Below are 18,824 nucleotides of genomic sequence, written 5' to 3' on the forward strand. Positions count from 1 at the left end.
TTAATGGAAAAAAACCACACATTTTATTGAATGCAAACAGTGGTTGGACAGTGTTGTTATTCAAAAGGTTTGTTCAGTTTGAGACAGTTTCTAGTCCAGGAAATGGGGCTCGGTGCAGTAACACTTAGAGCCAGACAGTACATTGCAATTACACTGCAGCTTTCACTGACAGCAGTGAAAGAAACCCTACTGGAACAGGAGACATTCCTCAGTCTGCTGAATCCTTATCCATGCACTGAGACGCCTCCTCACCATGTGCTGCCCGTCCTTACGACGGTCTTTATTTGTAAACATGCATTCTTTGGACTGCTTTGCTACTCTGGTGCCCAGCCTGGCTGTCCAGAAACCGCACTGGGAAACAAATCATTTTGGGAAGGGGAAAAAGATTTTTAAAAAAAAAAAAGTTTCCAAACTCAGAGTAGTATTTCAAACACTGCCAGTTTAATCTGGCTAAGGAAAAAAATGACAAGACAGTTAATCAGTAAAATCCTTTAGAGACAGAAAAGCTATAGCAGGTTAGCTTTCTCCAGCAACAGCAACAGATTCCCACTACTTTCTGCCTCCACACTCTAATCCAGGTGCGGGAGCAGGCAGAGGAAGGCATCCTGATAACGAGGTGTCACAAGATATAAAATAAAAGACAGAAGTGGTGCCACGATGCAGGCTTCCACCTTCTCAAGTCAAATCATTGTTCTTGGCTCCACGAAACTGAAGAATGCTCTCAGCCCTTCCCAGCACCTGCTACCAGGTCTTTCTTCCTTCTTCCACCAGGCGGTGGTGGAGGTCTGATCTTTATCCTCCAGAGTCTCGAGGGAACAGCAGTTGTGCACTAACCTTATCACAGCCCCCAGCCTGGAATACACTGTGGCCAGGAAGCAGTGACAGGAGAAGAGATCCTTTCTTGGTGGGTGTGCAGAGTGAAGTCTAGGAGCAGTGAATCCTACATGAGTAAAGAACTGTGCTGGCATAGTCTCCATTGGTAGCAGTCTGCCTTGTCAGGCAGAGGGGTAGGACAATGGCAGGGAGGGAAGGAGTACTGAGAGTGGGGGGCTCGAGGGAATGCCTCCTCAGAGCTCCTCAGCGCGCTGTTTTTGCACGGGCAGTGTGACACTTGATACACAGCACGTGCCCATCCAGAGGAAAGCACCCATTCTCATCTGCTTCAATGGACAAGGGCTTCCCACAGTCCTAAACAGGAAAAGAAGAGGCAGGGAGCTCAGTGATGGCCAAGAACAGGGTAAAGGCATTCGAGGATGCAGAAAGGCCCCACAGCATCAGGTTAATTGCTCACAGCCTAGTGCTCTGTCCCTGATGGTGCTAATGGGAGACACTGTTTTGAGGGGAGAGCAATCCCAGCACGTTCCCCTCTTACATACAGCTGCTATATTAGGCGTGTTAGAGAATATAACAACCCTGCACAGTCCCTGTTCATGAACCCATGGTCTGGGAATGTCTGATCTTTTTCTGAACGTACTTCAGAAACGCTCCACATTCATTCAGAACAACTTCAGTGTTTGGTCAGCATAGACAACAAAGGTGCCCAGTTGCTGGTGATGAGCATGGGAGACATGGGAGGAGTGGGGCCACCAGTCTTACCTCACACTTGTAACATTTCATGTGGAAATTTTTCTCCAGTGCAACAACACGCACTGTCTCATCCTTTCCAGGCTCTGGCATGATAGGTTCACTACAGACTGAGCAGCGTGGAGCATACTTCCTGCAACACAAAACCATGGAGGAGACCATGACCACTGTGGCGACATTCAAGGCAGGCTTCTCAGTGCTGTTCAATGGCATTAGCACCAGAGGGATAATAAATGTTTAGATGGAAAGACATCTTAATACTTTGCTGGCTCATTTTTAACTTCATGTCCAACAGAGGACATGGGCAACCCAACCCTGTACCGCAGAAAAAAGAAGCAGGTGTGAGGGACTCTGCCTTCTCTCATACACCACATACACATGTCTCCTTCTGTACCTGTGGTAGTCATCCACACAGTGAGGCTGGTTGGACTGGTCCACAATGAAAGAGGTCCCCTCCAGGGGGGTATGGCACATCACACAGGTGAAGCACTGGGGATGGTATGAGTTACCAGTGGCCTTCAGCATCCGGTCTGTGATGGTCTGCTTGCAGACGCTGCACTTTTCCAGGGTGCTCTGAGCCCAAAGGAAACAAATAAGACACATGAATCCAATCTCCCACCCCTGTGAGGCTTCACCACAGAAAGCAAGGATGGAAGGAGGAAGAGAAAGCAAGAGAGAACCACCACAGCGAGTTCAGCTCTCTCCAGCAGCTTTCACCCCAGCGACTCACAGCATAGCAGTCCTCACAGAAGGGCTTCTCATCCACATTGTAGAACTGCTGCCCCTGCAGCTGTTTCTCACATTTGAAGCAGGTGAAGCATTCCACGTGGAAGAGGCGGTCCAGGGCCCTCACAGCTGGCTGGGTTCGTGACAGGGGCTTCCGGCAGAAGCCGCAGAGCTCTGTCAATGGCAGAGGAAAGGGGTCAGGAGAGATTAAAACCCACCACAGTCTTAATCTTACCGCTGCCATTGAGGGAACGCACCAGAAGTTGCAGCCTCTGCTGGGGGTGGATGCTCCATATCCTTCATTAGTTTCTGGGTCAACTTCTCCAGCTCTTCTACCTCCTTCATTGTCAGACAGGAATTCCCCCTAGGTGGATCTGCACTGGAACCTGTGGGTCTATGCTGCAGGAAGAGGAAACATTCAATCCCAAAAAATACATATAGACTCCTTCCCACTTAGTCCCTAATAAACCTAATTCTCTTGCCTTTACAGGTCCCCTCTGTTCATCTCTAGGAACAATCTTCCATCCACTGTGCTTGATCCTTTTCACCTCCACATGAAGTCCTACCCCTCTCCACCACTATCTCTATAGTTACATCTCTCTTTCAGATGGGTAACAGCCTCCCATAGCCTGGGGCAGATGCCCCCCTCATCCTCCCAACTTTACTCCCCATGTGCCTGTCCAAAAACACCAGTCCCATGGCTCTTTCCCTTACCGTGTCTTTTGCAGCAGCAGGTTTTTCTGTTGGACGTGGCTTCTCCTGCACTTGGGGTCTTTCCCTCTGCTGGGCATAGGTGAAATTAGGGGGCTGTGGTCGAGAGGAGGGGCCTGAAGGTGAAGGGGCTGTGAACTGAGTCTGAAGGGAAGTAGGGTGTCTTGTAGAATTTGAGGGAGCCACTGGAACACTGTCACCTGATTTGGACACAGACTTAGGAGAGCCAGCAACAGGAGATGGGGCGAATTTAGGGGTAGGCTGAGCAGAAGGGAGAGAGGGGGGTGGAGGGACTGGTGCCTGGGGCTCCTTGCGTTGCTGTGGGGCTGCCCATGGGGTTGGGGTGGGGTTCAAATCCACCCCAGGGGGCTTGAAAGATGAGCTTCCACTTGGCTTTGGTGTGAACTTAGAAGGAAAGGAATGAGGAGTATCTTTGGGTCCAGATGGTATTTCCACGGGGGCTATTGCGGCCAGCGGTTTCTCCAGAGAACCTGTGGATCCTGCAGTGATCTGTAAAGAGAAACAGCAGAGAGAAAACAGGCAGTTAACAGAAAGGTGGAAGAGAAAATAAGCCATCTATAGCAGTGAGTCAGTCAGCCGCTACCCCAGACCCAGCATCCTAAGAGTTTCCACACTGTGACATATTTAGCAGTACAGACAGGTTGCAAGATCCATGCTTTCCGGTCCTTCACCAACACTTCCACGCTATGGTTTATCCAGACATTTTAATCTTCAGTAGCACCCTTCTCACTACCTCTGTTCAGCAAACCAGTCATCTCTTCTTCCACCTGCAACAGTCTGGACAGCTCACCCGGGATTTGAAGGGGTCATTCTTCTCCATGTCATCCAACATTACAGACAGTGAGTCAATCTCAAGATCAACGCTGCTCATCTTGCCACGTACCTACATCGCCATCCATGAGGAGAAAGGGAGCAGAGCATGTTACAGGAACAGCCAGAGAAATGGGTGTATCATTCCCTTACAATAGCAGCCTTTGGTACTTTGCACTGCGGTACAGATCTGCTCCTTGCTTTGAATGGATAACAAATTGGTGAGGATGAACAGGACACAGTCTCAAAGGTCTACAAACAGTGGGAAAATCAACAGCCCAAGGAAGCTCAGACAGATTTAGGTGGGAAAAGACATCTGGACGTCTGTAGTCTAATACTGCTCACAGCAGAGCTAATTCCCAAGCAACACCAGGTTGCTCAGGGCCCCATCCAGGTGATTTCACAACATTCCCAATGATGCAGATTCCCCAGTCTTTCTAGGCACCCATGCCAGCAGTGAGCCACCCTTGGAGTGGAACAGGGTTTTCTTCTGTCCAAGAGGAATTTCCCTTGCCACAACTTCTGTCCATTGTCTCTTGGTGCACCCGAGTAAGAAGAATCTGTCTTCTCTCCAGCCCTCCTTTAGGCATTGCAGACTCAGTCAGAACCCTGCCTTGGCAGCCTCTTCTGTTCCAACCCCCAAAGGCTGCTATGGCCTTTCACTGGATTGCATCTCGTTCAGTATTCCACAGGGATCATTCCAATGGAAAGCCTGACTGGATATAGCCCTCCAAGATGCAGCCTCGCTAGCACAGAAGGGAGGAGTAATCACCGTCCTTGTCCTTCTCACAAGCGCAGCCCAGCGTGTGGTTGGCCTTTATTGCCACAAGGGCGCATTGCTGGCTTGCACGCACCTCATTGTCCACCGGGAACCCCAGGTCCTGCCCCGCAGAGCTGCAGCCCAGCCAGCTGACCCTAACCTGTGCTGGGCCACGGGGTGGTAGCATTCCCTGCTTTCCCGGATCTCAGGACTTCCCGCTGCTGAGCTCGGACAATAGCGAGAAGCTGTCCCAACTCACAGAGCATCACAGAAACCACACTTCCTTGGACCTCACTCACCTGTGGGGCAGGAACCTTGTTCACAGGTCCTTCATCGAACACTGGTGGAGGAGGAGGAGGTGGAGAAGGAGGTGAAGGAAAAGCTTCATCTGGGGCTGGTGGGAAAGGTTCTTCAAAGGGCGGTGGGGGTGGTGGAAATGCACAGTTTGAGGAAAAGCTTGCATCCTCCCCAGGTGGAGGAGGAGGTGGCAGCGGCAGGTCTATGGGGAAGAACGAGAATAAAAGCAACTTTGGATCATTTCTTACTCCTAACCAGAAGGGTTCTTGAAGATATTGCAGGAAGCAGGATCACGGAATCACAGAGTGTTTTGGGAGGGAAGAGACCTTCAAGAATATCTAGTTCGATCCTCACTGCCATGGGCAGGGATGCCACTCACTAGATCAGGTTGCTCAGGGCCCCATCCAGTGAGACCTTGAGCACTTCCAGAAATGGGGCATCCACCTCTCTGGGCAACCTGTTCCAGTGCCTCACCACTCTGAGTAGAGAATTTCCTCCTGAAATTCTAATCTAATCTAAACCTGCCCTCTTTCAGTAGTCCTTATACTATCTGCACACAAAATCTCCATCTCCCTCTTTTTTATAACCCCTTAAGGTAGAAGGCGGCCACAATGAGCTCTCCCCAGAGCCCTCCCTTCCCCAGGCTGAACAACCCCATGTCTCTCAGCCTGTTTTCCTAGGAGAGGTGCTCCCACCCTCAGATCATCTTCATGGTCTCCTCTGGATTCACTCCAACAGGTCCACATCTTTCTTGTGCTGAGGACCCCAGAGCCAGATGCAGTATTCCAGGTGGGGTCTCACAAGAGTGGAGCAGAGAGGCAGAATCCCATCCCCATCTGCTGGTCATACCCCTTCTGATGCAGCCCAGGATGCCATCGACCTTCTGGGCAGTCAGGGCACACTGGTTCCCCTGTATCCACAGGGCCTCTGCACCCAACAAGCATGACTGAACTCCACAGGCTGTTTTTCACCTTGTCCAAAGCTTTTCATAATCACTTCATCTTTCCTCAGTAGCTGCTGCTGTTAGTCCCTGAGCAGAGTTCTTGTATATTTGGGAAACAGGTCTTGCTATGCTCTTTCCCGCTCCTTGTCCCATTCTTTGATCCCCAGCATACCCTTCTCTTGCCAGTAACTGGCTCAGATTATTGAACACAGGGTAACATAGATGGAACGCCAGTGGACAACCCAGGACCTTGGAGAGCCTGTATTTTTACACAAAAATAAGCTGGTATCTCACAGCAGGATAGTAAGCACTACAAGAAACAAGTGGGGGGGAAAAAAGCAAGCTGGACCAATTACCCCTTAAGTGTATGATGAATCTTTGAAATGGCTTTGTTTTTCTGGGGCATAAAACCAGCTCTGATTTTAGAGGCTAATGTGTCTTCACACCAATATACATTAGGACACAAGAAATTTTCCAAAACCCTTTTAAGCAGGCTGGAAAGCACCACAGTGCCTCAGAGTTTTCTAGAAAACCCCATTGCTTCCACCTATTTGTATCTGCCCAAGATGCAGAACAAGCAAAACCAACCATTTTCTACTACAACACAGACAAACAAATGTGAATCCTTCTCTCTTCACCATGTAGGGGAGGAACTGTCCTCCTATCGACCACACAGCAAAGAACATCAAAGATGAGGAGGTGTAACTTCCACGTGCCTTCTTCTAGACACCCACCCCTCTTCCAGGCTAGCCCCAATGAGCAGTAGGGTATAAGACCAAGCTTTTCACTCCAGCTATTCCAAGTGCAACTTTTAACAGCAGTAATTGAATTCTCATCTTCATATCCAGCTGTGGTCAACAGGCTTTATAAGGACTTCTCATCTGTAACCTAAGGGAGACAATACTGCCCCTTTAGAAGATTAAAACCAAAATCTTATTAGCCTGTGGAATGCGTAAACTGCCCTGGTATGCAACACCTCTTCCAAGCCTTCTTGTGCTGCAGAAATTCTGCTGGGGGGAGGGAGTAATACTATGTATTTTTTTTTCTTTGAAATCACAGTTTGGGATCAAGCTTGTACATGCTTGCCTTTTGGTTTATTGAAACCATAAGAAACACAATCCTCATCTGTTGTCACGTTGTTTTAGATGCACTAAAAGCCTGTTTTATGAATTATTCACAGGACAAGAAAGTTCCTCACGAAGTTGTTATACCAGATTTACAGAATGATCAATACTAAATGTAACATTCCTACAGGAGTACTAACTTAGCCATCCTGTCATTTAAGACAGAGACCAACTGCTATAGCTTTGTATCATAAGTTTTGTTTGGGGAGTGTATAAGGAAGGCACAGAAGGACTGAAGATATGCACCAGAGAAGGATCAAATCAGATGCATTTCTCTCATGACTGAGTTTTGGTGGCTCATCTGTACCTCAGCTGTCTTGCTGGCAGCCCTTACCCAATGATGACACAGCAGCTTATGACAAATGGTTCTTTTGCTAGTTTTTCTGTCTAGTTACTCCATAATACCCACTTTACGGATAAGAGAAGCAGAGCAAGCAACACCCAACACACACACTGTACATCGAAAAATAATTTTTAACATCCACCTGTCTACTTCAGGTAATATCTGTGTCAGTCTGAGGCCTTCTGACAGACACATCCCTAATCCAGACAACTATAGCAGAAAATGATAAATCCTAAGATGGGACCGTGGTTTCCACAGATTCAAAATTCCAGCCAACAACATACAAGAAATAGGTTACCAGAGTTAGCTGGTATAATTTCAGGAGGCAGAAGCACCAGCATGTCCTTGTGACTTGAGAAATGGGAAAAACGGCTTAATCATTTCTCTCCTCTAAGCCCAGGACCACTCCTCCTACCATCAGGTCATCTGCCCAGCAACTTAGCCTGCTAACCTAGAAAACATCAGTGTTGCAGTCTGTGCTAAACAGTGAAAGAAAAGACATTTAAACCAGCAGTTGGCATTCTCCAAACACGTGTGTCCTGACTGAGGCACACTCTTTCCTTGACAGAGCCTTGGGGAAATAGGCAGCATCAATCATTAGCAAAGGGTCCCTACCAAAATTTCTGGTGGCCCCATGCTGATCATGAGTTCAAACTACAGAGTCATACAACCAGTAACCTGCATCGTGAAGAACACAAAACCAACCAAGCAAGAAAACATGGAACATAAAAACCACTCTAGCACTGCAGGAAATGAAAAAAAGGCCACACAAAAAAAGAAAGAAAGAAATAAGAAAACCACAGTGAAACAAGAAGTCACTCTACACAGGAAAACCCAACCCAACCCAACCCACTAGGAAAAAGTACAAAACTGTACAAGCCATACAAACTAAACTCTAAGTCTCACTTCCTGTTTATCACCGCTGCCACTATTTTTTCACCCAATTATTTCTCCCTTCTCTTTTCCAGCACCAACGATGGCAATTGCAGAGTCCACAACAAGGACAGTCAGAGATAACCAACTTAAGCTGGGACCAGTCAACAAGAAGGACAACAGTGTGATTCATCACTATCAGGGTCAACTTTTCTGCAACATACTTGCTCTCAGACACGCTGGCCAGAAACAGACTGCAATTACACAACTGTGCACCCAGGGAATACCGTGAAAAATCCACTGCGTTCCTCCAGCATCAGTGCAGTGCAGGATGGCCTCTCCCCTCCTTTCCTAATGGAGATACTACCTAGACTGAGATCCCTTTCCAATCCATTTATCTCATTATGGAACCTGCCAGTCTCTACAGCAAGAATACCCATCACTTACAGCAGTTATGACCCTGGTTCTCATATTCAGCCCAGTCACAAACCTCCCACCCTAAGAATACAGAAATGCATATTCACATCTGCCATAGCAGCCTTCACCTACCTTCTGCCAGCAGGGACATGGGTGGTACTGGAATCTCCCCCACCTTCCCTATCTGAGCACGCTGGGCACCAGGTCCAGGAGGTGGGGGCAGCGATGACTCTGACGCACCCCCAGCCTTGAAGGGGTTCACCTTGGGTTTAGGGGCAACCACGGGTGCAAACTTCTTCTGTGGGTTGTAGAAGGAAGGGGTAGAAATGTTGATGCTGACTGTGGACGTCATGCGGGTCCCTGGAGGACCTGGGGAGGCCATCTTCTCAGCACCTAGCAGGAGAGAAGAGGGAGGAAACCTGTATGAAGTCATCCTTGAGCCAGAGTGGAAATTAATGGAGAAGAATATGTGAAACAAAGGGATACAGGAATTTAAGTCAGGCCAGAAGCTGAGGTGCCTAAGCAGTGCACTTACAAGACCAGCACAGGAAAAAGGAGGAACAGAAACTGCAGACAGCTCAAATGAGCCATCACACTTCACCATTTCAACTAAGGATGGCATTAACCACAAATGGATTCTCGCCATGGAGAAAACCCAGATTTCCACTGCACCGGAGCCCTGCACCTGTGGTGACCAGAAGGAGGGTGATCCCCCGCACCCCAAAGGAAGCCCCTGGAAATGGAGTGAGCATTTCCTCTCCCCCTCTACCCGATAACGCCAGCCGGTTCCTCTCGAGCTCAGCTTGTGACAGCGCCAGCAATGCCCCCTCTCCCCCGGCACCCCCACCCTTTACCTCCAGGCCCCTCCATGCCGCCGGAGCCCGCACGGCAGGGCGGCAGAGGGTCTCCCGGTGCTGGGCGATGCCAGCCGGTGTCTCCTCCGTGCCCTGGCCGGGCTCCGCCGCCCGCTCCGCTCCGCCCCCGCCAGGAAGCGCTCCCCGGATGCCGCCCCGCCGCCGCCCCCCGCGGGCAGCCCCGGCCGCCGGCCTGACCCCCGCACCGGCCCCGCTCGCTCGGCTCCGGCAGCCGCAGGATACCCCGCCGGGCCGGCTGTCCGGGGAACGGCAGGGCTCCCGAGGAGACGCGCATCCCTAGGATTCCCCCGCTCCTGCGATCCAGGCCAGCAATCTCACCCGTGCTAGAAGCCTCCACGGAGCCAAACGCTTTGTTGTAAAGCCTGGCATGCCCATAGCCCTCCTAACACCCCAGCACAATAGGGCTGCCGTCAGCACAGGGGCTCCGTGCCAGCATTTCACGTTGGCATGTCCCAATCAGTGCCCCTCCACACTGCCGGCCTCTCACACGGACAATAACAGCTGCTGCCACAGACAGCCCTGGTGCCACAAACATCCGCCCACCCACGATTAACCCCTGGCTGCTGATAAGACCTGCATGCCCCATTCTACTGAGTCCCATGAGTCAGTGCAGCGTGCGATAGAGAGCACAGACCTGTCACAGCTTCCCCAGGTCACAAGCGTGTGGCAACACAAACAAACAAAGTCCATGCTGCTGAACTTTTCCTTCCCTTTGTGCAGTGCTGATAAGATGCATACACTTGGACAAACCCTTCTGGGATTTTCAAAAGGAGAATGAGGCCACAACAATAAGCAGGAGCCAAAGAGCTGTGCCGAGCATTTCCCCTGGATTCAGAATGGGAAAGGGCCAAGGCAGAAGAGTAATTAGCAAGGTCTGTCCTCACTCCCCCAAACTTTTAGGGGTCAACAGACTCGCAAGTCAGAAGGGATTGACCAACTCCCTCCATTCTGCAGTTCCTATCAACCTTCAGAAGCTGTTAAGAAGGCCTCCAGCCTTTCTTTACAGACTTTTGCCTCATGCTCCACTATTTCACTAGGGTGTAATGAACCACTTGGCAGTAGTTCTACCAGATTTGACAGCATTATGAGCAGAACACTACAGTGACAATGTCACTTCTAATCACGGGGTTAGTCAACACACAGTCTGGGGACATCGGCTGCTTTGCAGAAAAAACCATTGTCTTTGCAACCAGCAGCTGCTATCTCCCTTAACCCAGAGCAGCCCATTTCCCGGTATGCTGCATCGCACTTAGGGCACTTTCTGCTCAGGGCTGTCTCCATCCAGCAGCTGCCCCTGCCCATCCTCACTTCTGGTTATCAGTCCACCCACACACAGACCAAACCGGCTGAGAAAGCTTGGCCTTGCAGAGAGTCACCCCCCCAGCCCTGGGGCCTTGCCAATGCCATCTAAGCCTTACCAGAAACACGCAGCTCACACGGCTCCTGTGGCGCAGTTTGTGAGAGCTGTGGGAGAGGGAGTGTCACGCCAACAGAACTAATCTCAAATCTTTCTCATCCTCACATTTTCCCTGAGGGGAGAGATTTTTCTACCTTCTGTAACAGCATTTATGACTCAAGTGGAGCTATGAAGAAAGATGTCCCCAAAGGACACAGTCGGGATACCTAGTTGCCTCATACACTGTTTCCTTCTGAGAGCAAGAAGTAGGAGGACAGAACCAAGGGACACCTCCTTCAGCAAGAAGGTCATCTCCCAGAAGGTCCCATGGTGAGTCTACCACCTGTTATGCATCCAGACAGCTTTCACTTCTTTGATCCCATGACACCACTTTCACCAGCTCTGCTTCTTTCCCGGGGTAATAAAAGCAGGAGGAACCTGAAGAAGCAGAGAGCCGAGTGACATTTTTCACTTCTGTTGGTAAAAGCAGTCTGGCAGCAGTCACACTGGGAGCCCCTGTAAAAGCCAGCCCAACACTGTAGCTCCACACATCATATCTGTACTTCCCCCATCGGCCAACTTCCTCCCAACTGAAGGGAGTCAGAGGAGAAAAAAAAAAAAAAACCAAAAACAAACCCACCAAAACAAAAAAAACCCCCACAAACAAACAAACAAGAATATTAAGAACAGATTAAATGGATTCAGGAGTTATGCTGCTTTCCATCCAGAAAGTTCTTCCAGCCTGCCCCAAAGCTACAAAGCTTCAAAGACAGCAAAGTCTATCAGCTATGCAAGCTGCAACGAAAAGCCTTAAAGCAACCGGGCTGGGGGGAGGGGGTTATTCGGAGCTACAAAGTTCTCTCGCAGATGCTGGGCTTGCCTCCTCTCTATGCAAGAGAGGGGGAAAAAAGACGGAAGAAAACTCCAAAAAGCTATGCAAACACATTTAAAACGTCAGAAAGTTTTACGACTTTGCAAGCACTTTCTCAGGGCACTCCCAGGGAGACAGAAACTCATACATTAGGCAAATTTCATGCACAAAGGGCCCCAGATTCCTCTCTCAAGCACATCTGGAAAAAGGCTCGCGAGGTGTCTCGCTCATCCATGCGCACACAAAAGAGAGCTTGTCCCGAGCAGAGCCCGGCAGCACCCCCTCCCTCCCTCTCCCCCGCCGCTGGGGCTGTGCGGGAGCGCCGAGCCGCCTCCATTCCGCCGGGAGGGAACAAAACTCACCACACAGACACGCGAACCTGCTTCTTTTTTTTTTTTTTTTTTTGGTGGACGGTCAAGCACCCCCACGAGCCACGACCGTAGTCAGCCTCGCCGAGAGCGAAGGGCTGTGTCCGAGGCGAAGAGCCGTGCCGGAGGGAGCGCCAGGAAACCCGCACTCCTCCGCGCCCCGCGCCATCCCCCGGGGCGAAGGACAAAGGCTGCGTCGCCAAGCCGAGCGAGGAGACTCACCTCTGGGAGAGTGGGAAATGCCACCCCCGGCGCTGGGGCTGTCGGGGCCGGACTCCTCGGCTGCCCCGGCCCGCCCGCCGGGAGCAGCAGCAGCAGCGAGAGGCGGAGGAGCACCGAGCCCCGGCGCTTCCTCCCAACTCGCGAAAAAAGCCTCGCCCAGGCAAAGTTGTTTGACCATAAAAGGCGCGAGGCCGCGGCACAGCTGAGCTCACTCGCTGGGGAATGTGGCAATGAGGTAACGGGGGCCGGGGCTTGCCGGGGCAGCGGCCCCAGGCCTTGCCGGCCGGGGAGGGGGCGAGCGCTCTGCCCGCCGGCGGTCGCCAACGAGAGGCGTCTGTCGGGGTTTTCCCGGCCCCCTCGGCGCCCACCCTGGGCCGGGCTCGCTGCCTGCCACCCGCACGGAGAGCCCTGCTCCTCCCGCCTTCCCTAACCCTGGAACTGCCCCCAGCCCGTGATTTCACTTCCAGTCGCTGAGCTGGGTTTTCGGAAGGAATGCGGCGGCTCGGGTGAGTCAGGGTCCCTGCTGGCCTCCTCCCCGCCCGAGCCAGCTGTGAGAGCATCTGACTCACGCTGCCCCGATCTGCCAGAAATTAAAGCAAACATCAGATGACTCCACCGTGCAGAAAAGCGACTTGTTCTCCTTGTACTGGCTGCAAGGCAAGCACTATTAGCTGGTTTATATCAAACGCTATCCACATGAATTGCTTTGTTGGATTCTGAGTGCTGCACATCGGTTTTATTTTTATCCCAGTGCTCGCTGGGGGCTCGGCCCGCTGTAGAACAGGGGCAGCCTGACCCAGCCCAAGTGAACGTAATTTTCAACCCCAGCTTTTGCTGCTTCTCCTTGCTTCAGAGCCTCTCAGGGAGGAGGAGCACCAATAAACACACTTCCTGTGCTTTGTGCAATCGTTGTATTTGACTTTGGAATCTGGCCTTAATATTGGGGTTAATACCCCTACTGTTGCAAGTTCCCTGGAGAATTACTGTATTTGGTAATCCCCAGGGGACTTGGGGCTTGTCTGCTACAAAGACTGACCTATCAACACAGGTACCTTTCAGTACTGATAATTTACTTGTGGGTGGGTAAGCCACGAACCACACCAGTGACACTCCCAGTCTGCATTACTGCAAAACGCTCATATTAGAGAGCTATGCAAAGAGATTCATCCAAGGTTTAAATCCAGTGTAAACAAATCTTTAATTTGACACGTAAAGTTTGTACAAAGGGATTGTATCTTTTATTTAACCAGATGATACGGCTGGAAAAATGTCTGAGGTTTTTCACTGTACATACCATATGAAAATGCCACCCATAGCAATGCACAGCACTGAGCATCTCACTCTTTACACAGCTGGAACCACTGCTATAGCTCTGAATTTCTTTGAGATATATAGCTCTTCTGTGGGTGCTAAATAATCCTGTTTACTGTTGCTTTTGTAGGCATGGCATCAGTTCTGTTACCTCCCATAATTACAAAGTAATTATATAGGATAAAGAATGTGTCTCTGTGATGGGTCTTCTTACACTGTCACTTTTCTAGTGCAGAAAATCATCTTCCTTCTTGTTCAGGTAAAGATGTCAGTGCAGAGCTAAAAAGAATTCAGTGCATAATTGCAAACCAAATTCTGGAACATCACAACGCACCTTACACAATGAGCCTGACGTCAGAGAACTCTGCCACTCTTCCCTGTGCTAGCTCTGACTTCAGAGAAAACAAAGAATGCCTCAGACCAAGATCAAAAAAGTGCCGAGGGAATATGAAAAAAAATCTACACTTTCATATTTTCTGGTCACATCCCCATAAATCCAGATGCTTGCAGGTTTGATTTTCTCACCAGTGTGTTGATGTTAAAAGCTCATGAAAGCAGATCAAGGAAAGTGGGAATAAGAAAAAGAAAAGCAGCCCTCTTAGACATTTTGTATTAACTCCTCACTACGAGGAAACAAATACAAAACAAATGTTTTGCAGGTTGCACGTGTGAAAGCTAGAATTCTCAAATCAGAATACATCAGAATACACAGGGAGAAACTAATCTGATTTTGTGCTTGCCACGTAGTGAATTTAAAGTTTGTGCTTTTGTAATTGGAAATGGAGATTAACTAACTTCCCTGTTAGTTCTGATTCCTCCAGAAAGAAAATAACAATCTCCTTATGCTAACAATCGTCCTTCATGCAATTATTGGCTTGAAAGAGTAGGCATTTTTCTGCTGCACATGAAAATTAGAGCCTTGAGATGCACACAGTTGTAGTCACACTCATTAGCTGAAGCAAAATATTAGTCTTGAAGAGGCATTTATCTATCTGGGTACGGGGATGGATCAGCAGGTATACTTAGCTTGTGCCAGACATTGTTATTTCTGGAATTAGCAGCAGTCCTCTGCATAAATCACTTCGGCTGTTCCGTGCCATGAATAAAAGTGACCTGGTATTTTGGAGTATAGTGTGGTGAGAATGCTACTGTCACCATGGGTGAAGTGACAGCCCACTACAAAGCAGGTGCTGCAGGGATTTAGAATATGCAGTTCTAGCTGGGTGCTTCTTTTGAGGCAAGTGACAGGAAGCAAGGCCTGCTACTGGCCATCAAATCAAAGCTTAGAAATGCTTAGAATTCAAGGCAGCCATCTCAGAAAGATGTTTTAATGGAGTTTAATCTAAGTTTTAATGGAGACAGTTACAGAGAATCTTTGCTGGCAATTCAGTTGCGTAATGCAATGAGTAAATAAAGAATAAGACCACGCGGAAGTGGTGTGGCAAATTCATGTACTGCACTGGGATGAAGTGTGTGCTAGCACTGGTTAGGTGCCTATAAAATGAAAATAAAAATAGATGTAAGAAGAAAAAACAAGTCCTTGAATACAAAAGGAAGAATTATTTGTAAGAACACTGTCAGGGAATTAAACTTGTTGGGCAGAAAATCTTTTTTGATAGCCAAGTATGATTTAGGTAGCTGCAGATGGGAATCTTTGTGTTAAATACATGTTTAAGGTCAGAGGAAAGCAATCTGGAATCTGGACAGGGTGCTTTACTTGCGTTAATAATGCAAAATGTCTGCATCTGTATAATTTCCATCCATATCAACAGATCAATTAGTGCCATTTTATCTCAGTGTGAGTTAGTTAACAATTAGTGACACCATGCAGGATCCCATGTATTTCCTAAGCAATGAAAAGTTCTGACTCCTATCTGTGTTGAATCTCTGATGCTTCTTTAGTCACATAACTTCTGTTTAGTCTAACCACGTTTTATTGATTAATGTTAAATTGCTACTTAATCAGCTTTCCCCATGCTGTATTAAAAGCTACGTCTGGGCCGACTGGGAGGGTTGGGAATATATAATGGACCTGCTTTGGTCTTCTCTCCTGTCCAGGGCAGGGCCACCTGCAGCAAATCGCCTGCATCCACATGGGCCAACAGATGTTACAGTTGGACTCAATGATCTTAGAGTTCTTCTCCAAGCTGAACAATCCTATGAGTCTATGTAATTCACCCTGGTAAGAGGTCTCCTAGGATCTGTTGTGCTCCCACAGCACAGCCTCTCCTGGTGTGCTCCTCGCTCCCTCCCTTGGGCAGGGTGTTCTCCATGTGAAAGACAACATCTGGAACAGATTGTCCTCTGCCAGGCTGCTGCTCACACCCCTTGTGGAGGCCATGACGTGTGCAGAGCTGTCTTTTTTCCTGACCAAACAGCAGTTTCAAGTTGGAGTGCCTTAGCGCCATTGTGGGACGCGTGTTGACAGCTGGGTGCCACACACAGAGCTGTGCTGGGGACACCAGAGCCTCATGAGACAGCAGTCCTTACAAGCCTCGTCATCTCCCTGCCTCTGTGCAACTGGCACGCAGTCAGGAATGCTATTTGCAAAGGTCATGAGTTCTGGAGACGTCCCTGAATGACCACGGCTACCCAGGACATACAGCTAGAGTGTTTTGAAGAGAACTGAGTCTGCAGTGCAAAGCACACATCAGAAGTGTCCCTCCCCAAGAAGGGGAGCTGTTCAGCAGCTATGGAGAGCTGTGATCTCTGCAAAGGGCCACTGTGGGAGCTCAAATCCCACTGTGGAGGTACTGCATGGTACACACGCACGTATGTACGTACTTCAAAAGGCATTCCACCCACACACGTACAGTCAGATTGTCCTGACTAAAACACTAGAATAGGCCAAAGGCTTAAACAGAAAAAACCCCCCAGAACCTTGCTGTGTCATTAAACAGTTTTTTTAGTGGGGCAGATCAGTCATATACAAATAAGAGGGAGCAAAATATCTCTGAGGTATGACCTTGGTCATGCCAGGATATGACTGGGCACCAGAGCAGCCAGGAGAACAGAGCACTGGGGTGGTGTCTGTCCAGGGAAAAGCTCCATTTCCAGCAATGCTGGCAGGTCTCTCCTAGACAGAGCCATGACAGGGGCTCTGGGGCAGGAGGTGCAGCTCCCAGATGTGTTACCACTGCTGTTTCCTTATCTCCTTCCACCAAAATTTCCTGCTGCTTCTCAGCAGGCAGTGGCCTGCAATTCCATGGCTCCTGGGGCTGGCTCACTGGCAGGCTTCCTTCCCCTCACACAGCCCTCCCACACCTCCTGCTCTCTGCTGCTGGGCTCTGTGCCCAAAGAACAAGGGATGCAAGCAGGTTGTCCCAGTGGATATCTCTTCCCTCAGGTGCTGTATGACCTGTTCTGCAACTCTGGAAAACTGAGATGGCTCCTGGGGCATGCCCATGTGTGTGACTGAGTATGGATGGCCGCCAGAGCCCATTCTACTCGGAAAGCTGCCATTTCCACATTCCAAGGCATCCTTACCACTTCCCCAACTGTATGCCGCACCCCTTGCCACCAGCAAGACAAGTGGTGACCTATTTGGCTGTTCTGTGGCAAATACTACTGCTTGTCAGAACTGTCAAAGAAACACATCTGTCAGGCTGCTAATTAAAGAGTTCCTGTGTGTGCTGCAAGCCTCTTTCCACCCAAGTACCACGCTCCCATGGTAGAAGTCTCCTTTCTTCACTTACGTAGAGTTGTAAGCATGGCACAAACAAGCCATCCTCCTTCCTACAAACGAGTGTAATCAGACATAGGTACTTCTGGGTGCTCCATCCACGGCAATTAAGACAAAAAGTCCCAGGAATAATTCCAGTGTGTGTATGTGTTGGGGGCAGGGTGTTGTTTCCTGGGAAAAGGTTTCTTCCCCCCCATCCTCCCTGTAACAAAGCTGAGAGACAAAAGCAGGTTCTCAACTCCCTTGATCTCATACTGAGCCTCCTCCCATGTCGTACAGTAGAAGTTCTGTTGTGGCTTCCCAGGGAAGTACCTGGTGCAGCTGCTTGGAACTGGAGGGAGAGAGATGCCAAGCTACAGTCTCAGTAGCATTAACCTGGGACAGGATCCTGGTCACTCCAGTCTCTACATGGCACCTGTCTGCCCCAGTGCTACTATTTTCTTGCATAAAAACTGAGGTAGCCAAATAAGCAGGGACAGGCTTTGTAAACTGCTAACTCCATGTTTTGTAGCATGCCTACAAAGGTGTGCTGTGCGTATGCCAGGGCATGCTGGACTTGTGAGCACATTAGGAATACACAAGCACATTGCTCTGGTCAGGAAGAATGAAGCCTGGTGTAGTCCATGCCTGCATTATCTACAGGGTGTGGATCCTGCAGCAAACCAGCCTCATAAACTCAAGTAATTATTTAACTCCAGATTGGAGTCCTGGCAAAACCTAGTATGTACACAGTGTAGATGATCGTGGAAGCAAGGCCCTGGAGCAAAGCAACAAACCAACCAACCAGACAATACAGGCATATGGTCCAACACTCTGCTTCCTCCCCCCCCAAAAAAAGGCCAAATGTTATCCACAAGCTGCACAGTAAAACACCATTTGAGTACAGCTGTAAGAGATGCAGCCCCCCAAGCCCTTGCTTTCCAGTTATCCAAAAGCAAAAGGTGTGGGGCTATATGAAGTATCCTGCAGTTCCCAGGTTTAGTACATGTGGCTACTAGTACCTTTGCTAGTTAATTTACTGATGGTATTGATAAAAGAATGGCCAGACAAAAATCTTTGACTGTTTCATGGGTTTTTCAGGAAAATTAGCAGGGCCTTGCAGTGGAGATACTGTCCTTCCAGTGGCAGCTAGGAGTCCATGACAAGTGACAGCTTATGGGAGAGAGCTGGTTTTCAAGCAGAGTATGATTTCCAGTAAGTTGAAAATATAAGGTGTAACAGGCCTTTAGTACTAAAGATCTGTGCTAAGTTCCTTTTGTATCCAGCAAAGTTATTGAGCACTGTATGAAAGCCACTGACTGGAGAACAGGGTAGTAGTGGTTACAGGCCACCACTGCCAGTGCTTTGTAGCTAGTCCAAGTGATATTGAGAGATCAGTAGCCACAGCTATCACTCAAAACGCAGGAGAGGTCCTCAAAAAGTGTTCCATCTTGTATTAGTATGTCAATGACTATCGGCACATTTCTGGACATGTATTTCCTTCAACCAAG

At 49.2% G+C, this 18,824-nt stretch overlaps 1 protein-coding gene across 7 annotated transcripts in view; it reads right to left on the minus strand.

Moving 5' to 3' along the window:
* ZYX (zyxin) overlaps positions 1-18,824 on the minus strand; it is a 29,128-nt gene continuing 10,304 nt past the window's right edge. For 2 of the 7 annotated variants that reach the window (XM_048294182.1, XM_048294181.1), the window contains exons 2-10: positions 8,742-9,002; positions 4,912-5,111; positions 3,833-3,925; positions 3,025-3,531; positions 2,568-2,709; positions 2,315-2,484; positions 1,979-2,157; positions 1,597-1,717; positions 1-1,188 (exon numbers count right to left, since the gene is read on the minus strand). In XM_048294182.1, the coding sequence (XP_048150139.1) occupies positions 1,078-1,188; positions 1,597-1,717; positions 1,979-2,157; positions 2,315-2,484; positions 2,568-2,709; positions 3,025-3,531; positions 3,833-3,925; positions 4,912-5,111; positions 8,742-8,991 (1,773 nt within the window). In that variant the 5' untranslated portion in view covers positions 8,992-9,002 and the 3' untranslated portion in view covers positions 1-1,077. Of the gene's footprint in view, positions 1,189-1,596; positions 1,718-1,978; positions 2,158-2,314; positions 2,485-2,567; positions 2,710-3,024; positions 3,532-3,832; positions 3,926-4,911; positions 5,112-8,741; positions 9,003-9,463; positions 9,571-9,802; positions 11,444-12,113; positions 12,311-12,341; positions 12,874-18,824 lie in introns of those variants that run through there. The other 5 variants (XM_048294175.1, XM_048294179.1, XM_048294178.1 and 2 more) reach the window with 5 other exon arrangements.

Source organism: Corvus hawaiiensis, chromosome 2 (genome assembly GCF_020740725.1).
Source record: "Corvus hawaiiensis isolate bCorHaw1 chromosome 2, bCorHaw1.pri.cur, whole genome shotgun sequence".
NCBI classification, from domain to species: domain Eukaryota; kingdom Metazoa; phylum Chordata; class Aves; order Passeriformes; family Corvidae; genus Corvus; species Corvus hawaiiensis.